The 14,093-nt window shown below is 50.9% G+C and overlaps 4 protein-coding genes across 4 annotated transcripts; 1 reads left to right on the forward strand and 3 right to left on the reverse strand.

Annotated features, from left to right (window-relative positions):
• Nucleotides 1-1,949: 1,949 nt before the first annotated feature.
• Nucleotides 1,950-2,351, forward strand: AAFC00_001350 (uncharacterized protein; the record flags this gene model as incomplete). Its single annotated transcript, XM_069340530.1, has 3 exons — nt 1,950-2,107; nt 2,168-2,228; nt 2,289-2,351. The coding sequence occupies 3 exons, from the start codon at nt 1,950-1,952 to the stop codon at nt 2,349-2,351; spliced, it is 282 nt and encodes a 93-aa protein (XP_069203997.1).
• A 2,418-nt stretch (nt 2,352-4,769) lies between these two features.
• AAFC00_001351 (uncharacterized protein) lies at nt 4,770-5,603 on the reverse strand (the record flags this gene model as incomplete). The annotated part of the gene is made up of 1 exon (XM_069340531.1): nt 4,770-5,603. The coding sequence occupies one exon, from the start codon at nt 5,601-5,603 to the stop codon at nt 4,770-4,772; it is 834 nt and encodes a 277-aa protein (XP_069203998.1).
• A 666-nt stretch (nt 5,604-6,269) lies between these two features.
• On the reverse strand, nt 6,270-8,614 carry AAFC00_001352 (uncharacterized protein; the record flags this gene model as incomplete). Its single annotated transcript, XM_069340532.1, has 5 exons — nt 6,270-6,372; nt 6,431-8,018; nt 8,076-8,294; nt 8,362-8,395; nt 8,453-8,614. The coding sequence occupies 5 exons, from the start codon at nt 8,612-8,614 to the stop codon at nt 6,270-6,272; spliced, it is 2,106 nt and encodes a 701-aa protein (XP_069203999.1).
• Nucleotides 8,615-9,604: 990 nt separating this feature from the next.
• AAFC00_001353 (uncharacterized protein) lies at nt 9,605-10,882 on the reverse strand (the record flags this gene model as incomplete). The annotated part of the gene is made up of 1 exon (XM_069340533.1): nt 9,605-10,882. The coding sequence occupies one exon, from the start codon at nt 10,880-10,882 to the stop codon at nt 9,605-9,607; it is 1,278 nt and encodes a 425-aa protein (XP_069204000.1).
• Nucleotides 10,883-14,093: the final 3,211 nt, after the last annotated feature.

The raw sequence follows: 14,093 nt of genomic DNA on the forward strand, positions 1-14,093 counted from the left end.
CAAATCCAAATCCAAATCTGCCTCTCAATTTCGCTGGTGATGCGAGCAGGCGAAAAAGACGCCAACCCAAAGTGGGTGGTTTTCGCTTAATCTTGCTTTTCTGTACCGCTTTTTGTTACTATCCTAGGGCTTTGGTAATGGAAAGCCCGAGCTTTGGTCGACTACCAAACAGTACTGTATCCAGTAGCATCGCGCCTGAGGCATCCATACTGTACTCCAGTGCGGCACAGTAAGAGTGTAAGGTACAGTACCTTGATTACTGCTGATCACAAAATCCTCCTGATCATTCAATATGAGTCTGACAGCATCAGACACAGTGGCATGCAGCACTGAAGTGCGGTGAAGCAACCGGGCAGCAGATACAAACTTCACATCTTCAGGCTGCCTGACACCACGACACAGCATACTGTACTATCTACAGGTATACAGAAGAGTGCTGCCCTCACCGAGTGTATGTATGCTGCAGCCTCTGCTATACTAATGCCGTGTTCTGTGAACACAACAGCGATGATAAAAATGGACCGGCCACGGACGAGCGCCACGCGATACTTGTCCCGCGTCCACGGCCCCGTCATCGCACAGCACAACGACTAGCCGTACAAGTACTTGCAGGTCCATGTGATTCGGAAGTTCAAGAGAACCAACAAAAAAAAACTTTTCAGTCCGGCACCCACCCTGCCTGATTGCCTTACAGGTACCTTGCTTGCATGCCCATGCATTCGTGGTGCATGCATTTTTCACTCATCTATTATCGTGAACGTGTAATCCCCTTGGGGCGGTAGCGGATATGGAATGCGGTAAACGGACATGTGAGTGCAGCCGTGCCAACAGCACACATCACTCGACCTGAGTGTCGAGAAAGCTCCAAGAAGGTAGTGCTACTGCGAGAGATCGTCTGTGGAATTGCATGTATACGAAACAAGGTAAGGTACTTACTGTATATACAAGGTACTGTACTGTGTCAGGTTTCGTCAAGAGGCAATCTTAAGATATCGCAAGTGAGTTTCTGATGTGCTGATGGTCTATGCCAATTCAGGGTTCGGCGACGCTTTCATTTCGTTGGCGACATCCGTGCGCATTTAAGCACAGCGATCTTCGACGTGAGGAGAGGAGAGAGGGAGAGGAGACGAGAGAGAGAAGAGAGAGAGAGAGTAGGTAAGATAGAGGAGAGACTCTTCTTCCTCTTGTCCCAGCTGTCCCTGTCCCTGTCGCAAAGTCGCCGTCGTCTCTCTCTTGCTTCCCCCCTCCACTCCCACTTTCTCTTCCCTTACGCCCGCCGCCCCTGCTTCCTTCGACTGGCTTGATATTCTGCACATGGCCGTTGTGTAACGTCTGAGATCCCCACTACCACATCTCCACTTGCACAACCTCTCGTCGCTCTTTTACCTCTTCCGGCTCCTGCATCAGTCTTTCCATACCATCTTCTCGTGCCCCTCGACTCCGGTGCATCTTGAACTTTTCGAAAGCACGAATTACGGCTTTGGCTTGTCTGGACACGCGTGAAGCCAATCTCCCCAACACCTGCCTCCCTTGTCAACCCCGGTCTTTTCGCCTTCTGCCTCCTGCAGCTGCTCTCTTCGCTTCTTTTAATCTTGTTCTAATTCGCCCGCTGGACCCGCGTTGCCCTGGTCGTTTACTGCGTCCTATCCACCTACCTACCGGACATTCACCAATTCGTACCCAAGGTAGCTGGCTAATCCCATCGTCTAATTCGACTGTCGTCGTCCTGTGAATCGTTGCTGACACTCGATGGATTCACAGCCTGCACTTGCATCGCACAACCTGCATCGCCTTCCTTGACAATCCGTCTCAACCTCCACCGCCTCGTCGTCGCATCTGACGCATCATCGTCGTCGTCGCCGGATACATAAATTCATCCTCGTCCGCCTCTTAATTCCTGGATCCGCATCTTGTCGCATTCCTCCACCTTCTTCCCATTCTCACACAACATGTCGTCGGCCCCTTACGAGATTCGCACAAACGACACTGGTCGAAGCAAGAAGCAGAGCATGGCAGAGCTCAAGTTGCGCCGGTTGAATGAGCTCAACCAGAGATTGCAAGAGGACCTGAACCGCAGAAGAATACCCGTGTCCGAGGCATCCATGGAGTATGTTCTCCCTCATTGTCACACTTTGTTGTTCTCTGCGGCTAATAACCTTCTCTCTAGTCTCATCGCATTCACCGACAAGGAACCCAAAGATTTCATGGTGCCGAGTCGTTGGGGCACAGTAAGTTGGATCATATACCGCTTTTACGCGTCCGCCCCATACTAATTGCTACTCCTACAGGTCGACAAGCGCGATGATCCTTATGCGCCGCAACAGTCGAGTGGTTGCTGTATCATCATGTGACCTCGTCTCAACTTCTCACCATTTCGCCTCACACGCATTTCACACCCTCTCACACACACTACCCATTCGAACCCTAGCAAAGGCGTTATTCGGCAGGTTTGCGACGTGTACAGTCGCCACGTTAATTTTCTCTTATGCTTCAATCCGGTGAATGATACCACGGTCGGAAGAGCCGGGCCGAGGTTTTTTCTTACGAGGCATTCTGTACCATAATTGTGTCCCCATTCTCAGACCTTTTTTCCTTTTCATCTTATATACATTTCGTCACGTTATCGTTGTCACTTTATGCTCGTTTGCTCATTGAGCTGCAAAACGGGGGGAGGGGGGAAAGTGGGCAATGTTGCATAATGCCGACGAGATGATTGATCTATTTCTTGCCCCGTGAATGGACGCGAATATATTTGAAAAAACACAGTGATTGTTGATTGCCAGTATGGGTCTTGCACCATATGAACTAGCCACAGAGCATCAAGTGGTGTCAAGAAAAACTCTTTCCACACGAAATAGTCCATATCTACAATTATTTGGGCTTATATCTACGTTTCGTATCTACACGAGGCAACCACTGATTGTCCACCAGACCCTTTTGTAGTAGTAGAGGCCAGAATCCGCCCATGCCACACCCAAGCCAGCCAGAGCCAGCCAAAAAGAGACGGATGAAATGGGCACAAGTGCAAGAATTACAACGTTTCCAAATGTCCGTCATCTGCTGCTCGGGGTCCTCGTGCCGGCTTGTGTATCCCACCTTAGCCACAACAGCACCACGAGAAAGGAAGGCAGTATACCCCCAGGATCCACAGGGTGAAGAATGCAAGATAGCAGACCTACTGTACTTCAATGATTGCGCAGCGCTAACCGCGCCTGTTTTTTTTCTTTTTTTTACTTCTAGCTCTATCCATAACCTTTTCCCTCCGCACGAGCCCAGCGCTTCCGCGGTATAGTGTCTACTTCTTGAGCACAAGTCTGTGCATCTTGGTCATTTGGTCGTGGAAAGAGGATTGACTATTTGTCTGTCTGTCTACATGACTGCATAGCCGAGTGGATGCACCAGGTGCTGTATCACTGCGGGGGCATGAATTGTGCATGGGCTGTGACTTGTAGGTCTGTATAGTATCCTTGCGGTGTGAATCGTGATAATCATACAGTAGGAAGGCAAGGTAAGATGGGGTACTACTGTGTGAGATTTGTACATCGAATGGTACAGACGGATGCTGGGGCTGGTATAGTCATGTTACCGTGTAGTGGGTGGATAGGAGATGAACAAACGGCCTCTATGTAAACAAGAGGGGAAGACATGTATGCTTTTGGGACGAGCAAGAGTCGTTTCTACGTGTTATGGTGGGTTGATTTAGAGTGTAGTATGATTAATGCAGAGGGATATGAAGGTTGGATTCGGAGTGTGTATGAGCAGGGTCTCCCCCCCCTTTTCATCATCTTTCGCTCTACTCATTTACTCTGATGATAGTGCCTACACAAACAGAGCATTAACCATCCCCTTTATAAGTAGGACAAGAATAGAGTAGAGTGAGCAGAATAAGAGACAAATCACTCAAGATCACAAAGATGTCGGCGTTGTCATAGTATTATCGTAGTATGAAATGGTATTGAATAGTATTGAATGTTACGGAATGGGATGTCCGTCAATTATTACGTCTACGTTTTGAGACTCTTGACGAAGAACGGCAGAACTAATTCATAGGCATTGACTCGCCTTGTTGTCTACGTTCCTACTCACTTACAGAACCAATCCCTAGCTAGCGAGCCGCCCGTATGATCGAGAAATTGACGGATGGTTCCTCCCACTATAGCTTGCAAAAAAGACCTGTAGCGTTCCCCGGCCCTCGCACTATCTAATCTAGTCCCTATCTACTTTCCTTTCAGGGTAGCAAGTCGTCAGATCGTTCACCAGCTAGTTCGGTAGCAAGTCTTTCGAGACCGAAGAACATGTGCGTTCATCTCTCGGCGAGTAAGTAGAGAAGGTGAAGTGGTAGGAACAGCAGCCAAGTGGAGAAGAGGAAAGAGGAAGGCGTCCATCTGCGTATGTTGAGCCGACGAATTGGAGCTAGGTGTGAGAGAGCTGCAAGAAGAAGAAAGGAGAAATTCGACTCTGAACTCTGCGGCTCATAACACGCTTTTACATTGAGATGCGTGTGAGTGAGTGGGAGAAGCATCCTATCAAGAGATGGAACAAGGAAGCGATACCCCTATACTGCGAGTTGGAAAACGCAAAGTAAGGGCACAAGATGACGACGGTATGGAAAGTAAGTCTGGGCGATTTGCTCGGATCATTCAATAGTCTCCGTTGCTCGCGAGAACGACTTCATGGAAACAATCCGACGGAGCTTTTTTGAAAGTAGATAAACAAACGGCGATTTTGCATCAGAAAATAGAATGGAAAAAAAAACCTGCTTTGTGCCTTCAAGTCGCCGTCGCGAACTTGGCTTTGCGTGCTTCCGCCCTCGCACTGTCAGCTTCGCTCATCCACGAGCCAGCGCCTCCTGCAGGTTTTGCGCCTGCAGGCTTACCGCCCTCCTTCCTGCCATCGCCTTTACGTGGGCCCGGGCCCGGACGAGTTCTCTTTCTTGCGCCCGCAGCAGCAGAAGTAGTGTCCTCGGGAGCCTCGCGCCCTCTCTTCTTCTCACGTCGCTCGGGTAATGCTTCGTTCAGGCGACCGGGCAAGTCACCACCGCCGAAACGTTTCGCCCTCTCAAGGTTCTTCAGAGTCTCATCAGTCGACTCGTCCAGACCGAACTTCTTGGCGCGCGCCTTGCGCTTCTCAATCTCCTGCTCCAGAGTCGTTTTGGCGATTCCAGCACTGAAGTCGACCTGAGGCTTCTCCTCCACAGGTGCGCTTTCGGCGGCGGGTTGCGCATCGGTTGCAGACGAGGCTTCCGGCGCCGGCTCGACCACAGTCAGATCGTTGGTCTTGGAAGGATCGATGGCGGCTTCTTGGTTCGGGACAGCCTGCGGGTTTGGTACTTGACCCACGCCGCCAGCAGCAACAGCCGCTGTTGACGCGTCAGTGGTTGGCTTTGAGTTCTCGGTCACAGCAGGTTCGTCGTCCCAGTCGATCTCGTCCTCATTTTTCGCGGTTGCCGTGGATGCAGCCGGCGCCGCAGTTGTATTCGTCTTCTGCTCATCATCTTCTTGCAGTCTCTTGACCAGTTCCGCCTTCTTTCCCGAGTGAGCCAAACCGCGCTCCTTCAATAGATTCTCGAGCTCGGCGTTCTTCAGTTTCGTGTAGTCGGTCATGGTGAAGGTAGGAATGGGGGTGGTGGCAGAGTGAGACGTGTGAGGTCTGATCTGGCGCCGAGCTGTTTGTTAATGCGAAAGCCTGTGTGACTGGAGGTAATTCGGTGTATTGGGAGAAATGTGCAGCAGATCGAGATGCTGAGATGGTCGACTTGATAAATCAATGGAATAGTAATGACAAGGTTAATCAGAAGGGTGTGAAGGAGAGAAGAGAAGACGCAGTCCAAGGCAGCGCAATACGTCAGGCATGCGGTGCTTCACAGCTTCACAGGGAAGGAGAGACACGCGCTGTGGAATGTGCCCGTGCACGCGTCAGCTCCCTGTGCCATCATCGTCAGTCTTGGCATATATCTTCCATACCTTATCCAATTGTATAGCTACTCATGTCTCTCTACATCATACACTGTGGAACGCGCAAGTCACGGCAGAGCAATGCATATGCAATATGTGAGAGACCCGAAGCCTTGTACTCAAACGTCATCGAGATATCATTCCTACCCTCGAGATATCATTCCTACCCTCGAGATATCATTTCTAGTGGTCTACAAGACTGAGGTTGTCTCTAAATGCTGCCAAAAGATGTCTGCCCCCCCATATGCTGTCCCCCATATGCCGTATCGTCACTATACAAGAACTCCAAGCATATACCTCTAATCCTGTCCCAGTCTATAGCTTTGCCTTGGTGCTGCTCTGGGCTTCTGCCTCGGCATACATCTCGTCCAGCACATTGCGGTACTTCTTCGCTGTCTGCGGGCGTTTGAGCTTGAGTCTGTTCACCCATTGTCAGTAATCCTTTCGAACAACACTGTCTGCTGCAAGCAACTTACGTCGGCGTCAACAGCTCGTTCTCAATGGTGAAAGGGTCAAGCATCAGTCGTACAGCCCTGACCCTCTCGTAGCTGTTGAACTTGTTCTTCTTGCCCACCCGATCCAGATCCTTCAATACTGCCTTCAGGACCTTTGGCTCCTGGGCTGCAGCTTCCAATGCGCTCAGGTCTGTCGCAAGTACGGACTTGCCCAACAGCTTGGTGAGGTATGTAGCAAAGGTGTCCGGCTGGATACCCGCCAGCACCACCATGTATGCCTTGTCACTATCTCCGTGTACATATGCTTGTGATAGGTAGCTCAAATTGCCGAGATACACGTTCTCGATGCGTTCCGGCGACACGTACTCGCCCTGCGCCAGCTTCATGACGTTCTTTCTCCTGTCAATGATTCTGAAACGTCCTAGCTCATCCACTGTCGCAATGTCGCCGGTGCGGAACCAACCGTCCGCAAGAATGGTTTCTTCCGTCTCTTTTGGGTTCTTGAAGTACTCTCTGAAGACGGTGCTTCCGCGCACGAGCAGCTCTCCACGCGGGAACGGCTTGTCCGTAGAAAGATATTCCATGTCCGGCACGTCCATTAAGCAAACTTCATTAGTAGGAGTCACACCACCGCAGTTTCCTGCGCTCATATCGCCCTCGGCTTGCGCGAGCGCAATGGCGTATGTCTCCGTCAAACCGTAACCTTGCAGAAAGTTGTTCCCGAACACTACTCGCAAGAACTGTTGGATCGATGGGTCGAGAGGAGCCGAACCTGACACCATGCCGCGGCAGCGCTCGAATCCGAGTCCAGCTGCGACTTTGCGTCCCCATATGCGATCGTAGACGGCGTGTTTGTTCGTTGCTTTGCCTGGGGGTCCTTGCAAAGCAGTCATTTTGGTCGACACAATGTGACGAGCCAATGCACCCCCGACACCAGAAGTCTCGACTGTGGCGGCCTTGATAGCACCACTAAACCTGTTGTATAGGCGGGGCACACTGGTGAGTGCTGTAGGCTTCAATAGCTTGAAATCGTCCACCAGTTCCAGAACGTTGCCATGAAAGTACCCGATAGAAGCTCCAGCCCACAGTGCACCGGCCTCGGTGACTCGTTCGTAGATATGTGCCAGGGGCAAGTAAGAGCACATGACATCGTTCACTCTCTGTTTAAACACGCATAGACTGGCAGAGGCGCCAGCAACGCCGTTGGCATGTGTGAGAACTACACCCTTCGGTGGGCCTGTAGTGCCGGACGTGTAGTTGATCGTAAGGATGTCTTCCGGGTGGGGGACATAGTAGGGATGGGCGCTGGCCGCACCTAGTTTTTCTATGTCTCCAATATAGTGAATCTTAATCCCAGACTCGTCTGCCATTTCATTGAGAAGATCGGCCTTCGATTGGCCTGGTAGCTCTCCCGAGGACAGCGGATCGAGCGAGACGATGATCTTTAAGGTGGGACAACGAGGCGCCAGCTTGAGAAGTGTAGGGATGTGGCTGAGCGACGTACATACTGCCGCAAGGGAAGCATGATTGATGATGTACTCCGTAGTCTCAGGCCCGAGAGTATCGTATAGCGAGACTGTGTACAGCGATTGTGACATGCAGCCGAGATCTGTCCAGCGATCAGAACTGTTCACGGACAGAAGCATTTACCATGAAATCGACTCACCAACGACCTGCCATTCCGGCCTGTTCTGGCACCAAAGGCCGACGCCGTATTGTCTGCCTGTTATGCCAATTTCCTGGTGCAACTGAACAAGGCCAGCCCCAAAGTTCTTTCGTCGCCCCTGGATCTGGGCATAAGTTTCCCAAACGTACGGACCGAACTTCTTGGTTACAGGATCATAGAGTCTTCGTCCGAGACAGCGTGCACCCGGAACCCTGTTGGCTTTGGATAGAGTCAGTGACTGATTGCGCATACATATTCGTCAATCATCGGATGAGCCGCGACGTACCAGTTTGCTCGAAATAAGCATGTGCGGTTGTGATCTGTACTTGACATGAGCATACTGAGCAGAGGGCGTCATTGCATACGTGGAAGCGCACCGTAGGGTCACAACTGTCTAACACACCGTCCTTGAATCTCCAATGCCTGTACACCTTGCTTCGTCCGCTGACCTCACTTCCCTCTATGGCGATACTATATGGTGCGCCGGGAGGCGGGGGACGATTGATCTCCGCCGCTCTTATTTCTGCTACACTCGACATTCTCAAGATTCGATCCTCAACAACGTTACAGCCGTGGGAATGTTGAGTTTGTCGTGTTGAAGATGAAGTCCGGTACAAAGCAAAGCACTCTGCTAGATAGACTTATTGAAACTACTGATCGATCACTTCTTTTTAGTGAATTGTCCGATGCGGTCACTCCGATATCTCTCGGGCACAGTAGTACGGTAGCGTGTGGGGCGTGGGGTAATAATAATAATACAGTGCAAGTGAATGGCAAGATTGAAGTGTTATAGTAAGTGCAGGACACGATGCCGTTAAGTCAACACCGATTCACCAAGCATACGAGAATCGATACGAATACATCATGCCGAGGCATGTCGAGAAACAACTGGGCCCCATGATCGACTTTCGCTGCGCCAGCAGGCTACCGAGGAGCGTATCTGAGATCTACCGCAAGTAATACGGCCGCAGATGCCTCGGCTCATGTGAACATGGAACGCTCTGTCATTGGCACAAGTCAGAGCCAATGTGAGGTAACGTGAGTGTAATGAGAAAGCGCGGGGGGGGGGCCAAAATGTGGCGCATCTGCTCCCGTCTGGGGTGCATTAATTGCCAACTCACTGCAGTAAATCTACTGCTGTCTACTGTACCTTATGAACAGTGAGATGGCAAAGTAGAGTGAGGAATGTACAAACACAATTTGAGCACCCGCTCGGTCAGTCCGTTGCTCAGATCGGACTGGCCACTTGCACCAGCAAAGGGGGCCAAATACGATCTTTATGCGCCTCCACGGCTAATCATGGTTCGTAAAGTGGCTTTTCTTTATCCGACAGCCGCCGGAAAGCAATAATCACAAGGAAATTTATGTATATACTTTGCACAAATCCCGCATTAGGACACCGCGTCCCCGGCCTTGGTATGCATTTCGCCCCCTGAACACTTCGTCTTGGTCGCGCATGCTATCGCGTATCCTGCCGTGGTATTACAGTACGTCTGACCCTCGGCCAACCGACGGCCGTATTTCTTGCCTCAGAATCCGTCCCCTTCGTTGTACGGCCTCCCCACTTCCTCGGCTCTGACTTGCGCATAACGCCCTCGTTCCCACGCCTGCTTCTTGAGCCTGTCAAGCTCGCTCCGAAGTGCATCGGTCTGAGCGATAAGCACCTCGTCCCTCCCGAGCTCCGGGATCTCAAGCATTGAACTTTCATCCAGAGTGCCAGCCTCCTTTGCGGCCTCGATGGCGTCGTTTTTCATGCGCCAATCAGAGAGCTCATTCTCGATTTCTCGCAGACTGTATCGCATGTCGAACCATCCCTGGAACTGATCAGGCCCGCCGAAACATAGCCCATAGCCATCGCAATAGCACGCGTGCATCGCAGGGCATTCTACATTATGACCCGTGAAGATGTATTGCCAAAGGTACTCCCAGACTCGACCCGAAAGATAGTCTGAAAGAGGCGTACGCAGCAGCCAGTCTCGGTAGAAGATATACCGAGAGAGCGGCAGCGCCAGCATGCGTTCCTTACTCAAGGCAAATTGCGCACAGCATGGCTGAGAGAGCACCGATGGGATGGGATCGAAAGGAAACAGCTCCGACCAAGACTCGGCGATCAACGTCTCTTCTTGCTTTTCGTAGTTCTTCTCGAGCGCTCCAGGGTGCAACCACTCGGGACACCCAGGATCCCAGTGACATCTCAGATTCATATAGCCCTCGCGCGTCACCCTCTCCGCGCTCAAGTAGCGAATCATCGTGGCCGCATCGTAGTCCAGTACGTCGTTATTGTGCCAGGCGTAGCGATGCGAGTGCATGAACATGGCGACGTCGGGGAGGTCGTCATAGTGATCTATGATATAGGACAGGTAAACCATGACTTCGTGGCCCTTGTTCTTCGGCGGATGCAGCTCGGCATGGCTGTCGTCGACGACGTATTGTGCTGTTCGCAGCGGTCCATTCGGGTGTAGTATGTCTCCCAGCTGCTCTTCAATCCAGCTCGTGTTCTCCCGAGCCAGTCTGGGGATGACTACCGTCTTACTGTACTCGTACCCGACCGGTTTCGCCGTGCCGGGCACAAAGAGCGGATTCGGATTCGCATATTCGGGCGGCCGTTCTTTGGTCGTCGTATCTGTAGCGGTTTCCTCGGGGGTCGTGGATTTTTCTTCGGCGCTTTCGTCGACTGCCCCTAATCCTACCGCCTGTGGCACATGCTGTAATGAGTCGTGGAGGCCGGTAGTCTGAAAGAGCAGGAAGAAGACAAATGTGGTGAAAGCAGCGAGGAACAGAGGCGCGTAACGTCGCGATGTGAACATGCCGCAACGGTGCCAATCAATGGTTTACCCAAGTATTATTATACTCGAACAATATATGGGGGGGCTTTGGGGGGCTCGGCCAGACTCAAGCTTTCTTCTAGTGGGACAGGGTCTCGACACTATGAAAGGACCATTGCAAAACAGATTGGGTACAAGGGCGTTATGTCAGTTCATACCAAGAAGCGACAATATCAAAGTAAAAGGTGTAATCTCATTCGTGTCGAATGTACGTTCGACAGAGGTTTTACGTCGGTGGTTCCTGGAAACACAGCACGTCAAAATCGTGTGTGATCAGCCGCTGACATGGAGAGGAGCTCCACTTCTATATCTGACGCGTCAGGGATTGTACTGCTTGTTTCACGAAGATCGACCACTACTGTGAAGGACCAGATCACGGCGCCAGCTTTAGACTCGCCGCAGGTAAGACTCGTACTGTCTTCGGCTCAAGTACGAGCTGCAGCGTCATGTCAAGTACTGCATCATTCTTTTGTCCTACAGTATGTTGTACACCATGCACTTGCGGATATGAGAGCAGAACGTTCCGAGACACTTCTCAGCGATCTTTCCTATGAATATCCAAGGTCTCCCAAGTCATCCCGAGTAAGATCACATTCCACCACCATTCGAATTATGATCGATCTCCCGCTTTCAAGCCATGCTCTTTCCGAGGTCCCACTGTGGTCGCTCGTTCGCTGCCACGCCCACCAGACGAGCCAGTTGGTCTATCTCGGCCTGTGTTTGGCCAATAGCGCTGTCTTGGTTAGTACACCACTTCTCTGTCTTGCGGATGGCCTGGTCGATTCTGGGAAGTGTGTCTTGGAACAGGACAGAGATATCGTGGCCGATTCTATCCTCTCTGTATTTCGTCTTCGAAAGTTGGCTTTCCAGGTGCTCGTATCGAGTATCCTCAGACCATTCATTTCTCATTGCTTGAAGCTTGTCTCTCAACACATCGAGATCATCTCCAAGCTTTTCGTACCGCTCTTCTTTATATTCCATGACCTGTGCAAGTTTGCGCTCGAGAAAGCCAACACGCAAATTGAGATCTGAAATGTGTGAGGCATGAGTAGCGGACTGCTTCTTGGATTGCTCGATGACGCTTACGTGCAACTTTTGCACATCCCTCATAGCTCTTTGTAGAGTTGCAGCTTCCGGGCATAACTCCTTGACACGTGGAAGCAGGTAATGTATCATCCTGTCAGCCATCTCATTGGTTTGTAGATTATTGAAACGACGTTCAAGATCATTAGTTGCATGCGCGAGAACATCCAAGCGCTCGCGATCAATCTCGCGGTCTTTATCAGTATTAGATGTGCTTGGTATGGTCGCAGGGGCTAGATCAACGGTAGCTGGAACTACTGGCACATGTCGTGCTTCTATCGCGGGCTGCCGCGTCTGGACCTTGTCAAGGAAGCCTTGAATGTCTTCGATGTATTGATGAACTTCGGCCAGTTTTGCTTCATGTGCTTCTATCTTGTCTACGAGCTCGCCGCAACATCCGGCTAGTATTTCTTCTTTGGCTCTGGCGTCCTCGTGTACGATTTGCAGTTCTTTATCTACAAGAGCGCGGAGATCTTTGTCGAGAGTTGGGATCGTGACTTTCTCCAGGCGTTCTTGGAGCTGGTGGAGGTCGTTGCTCAGCTTATTGGAAGTCGTCTGGTCTGCTAGACGATCTCGATGCAGCATTTGTACGTTGTCCTTGAGCTGGTTGACCATAGCGTATCCTCGTTCTAAGTCGACAAGAGCCCGCTTGTGTATGTCGTCCGATTTCCTCTGCAACTCTTGTATGCTCTTCGAGGCGCCATTGCTGATTTCCTCGAAGGAAGCAGCGTCCACGGCGAGTTTGCTGATTCTTGATCGTTCTATGGCAAGGCTCAGGTTGTGCTTTTGCATATTAGCAAACATCTCCTTGTTCGCGTTATCAAGAGCTTCGAGACGAGTATCGGTATGTTCTAGCCTAGCTTTGTAAGATCGACACTCTTCCTGGCACCTCGCGGTACGGTCGGTCCAGAGGCTTGTCAGGACAATGTGATCGGACAATTTCTCATGCAAAGCCTGCAGCTGTGCGGTGTCCTCTTGCTTCGACTGCGAACCTTGCTTAGAGGCAGTCTGCAGCATCTCTTCCAGTCGGCTCTCCAATTTGCCACATCGATGCGCCGCTTCTGTCGATTGACGCATAGCTTCAGCAGCGGTTTTCTTAGCATCTTCTGCGTGTCTCTCCGATTCCTGCAACTTCTTGAGGAGTTCCTCATATTTCGCAGAAGGGACATATTTCGCATCGTCTCTAGGAAAATCCGTCGCACCTGTTTTCGATACAGTATTGAAAAGTTGCGTGAATCTTGTTAGGAGCGAGATCATCAGAGGTTGCAAGTCGGACTTAGTTCGGGCAGCTTCTGCCTCTGCTCTCTCCATTCGCTTTCGATGCTGATCTGTGACCATAGGGAAAGAGTCGAACTTTCGATGCAAGCTCACAAAGTCTTTGCGAGCATCTTTAGCTTTTTGGTGGGCAAGTTCGGAACGTAGACTGGCTGTCAATGTGAGTAGAATCTCTTCGACGAGATTGCGAAGTGTTTCCCCCGCGGTCTCCTGAATGGCATAATACATGGGGTTCTCTGATGCCCGAGGCTCAGTTCTAATGAGTGAGGAGATTGGCATCACGTCCTGTCCTCCAAGTCGTGATTGTTCTTTACTTGATGCACGTTGTGAATGCATAGAGTCGAGATTTGCTTGGTTGTATAGAGGGCTTTTGGCAGCCTTCGAAGGCGCACTTGTCCGTGAAGACTTTGTGGATGAAATGTCCGAGGGAGAGTTGGATCTTCTGCGCTTGTCACGCGCTCGAGAGCTGTAATCCATCCTAATGCTACATCGAGGTGATTGTCAGCTGAGATTCATCACAGTGTCAAGAGGTTATGAAAGGTGAACAATCTAGGTCCTGCTGCTTCGTTGACAAGGAAAGGACATGTGAAATTCGGAGGTTGTGAGATGTATCGATAGAAGTAGTTCTCCTGCGGGTATGAAACGAAAATGTCACTTTGCTCAGTATGACTGATGGTCAAAAAATGCTGATCACAAAGAATGCACCCAAACAAATTACGAATGACCACTTACAAGTTGATTAGCACCTCAAGAAATCAACTATGTGTTGCGCTTGTGAGGGGAAAGGATAGTCGACACAACATACGAGGCAAGGAGGGGGTGCTATTCTTGTCTC

Source organism: Neodothiora populina (assembly GCF_041146345.1).
Source record: "Neodothiora populina strain CPC 39397 chromosome Unknown canker_contig_12, whole genome shotgun sequence".
Lineage (NCBI taxonomy): Eukaryota > Fungi > Ascomycota > Dothideomycetes > Dothideales > Dothioraceae > Neodothiora > Neodothiora populina.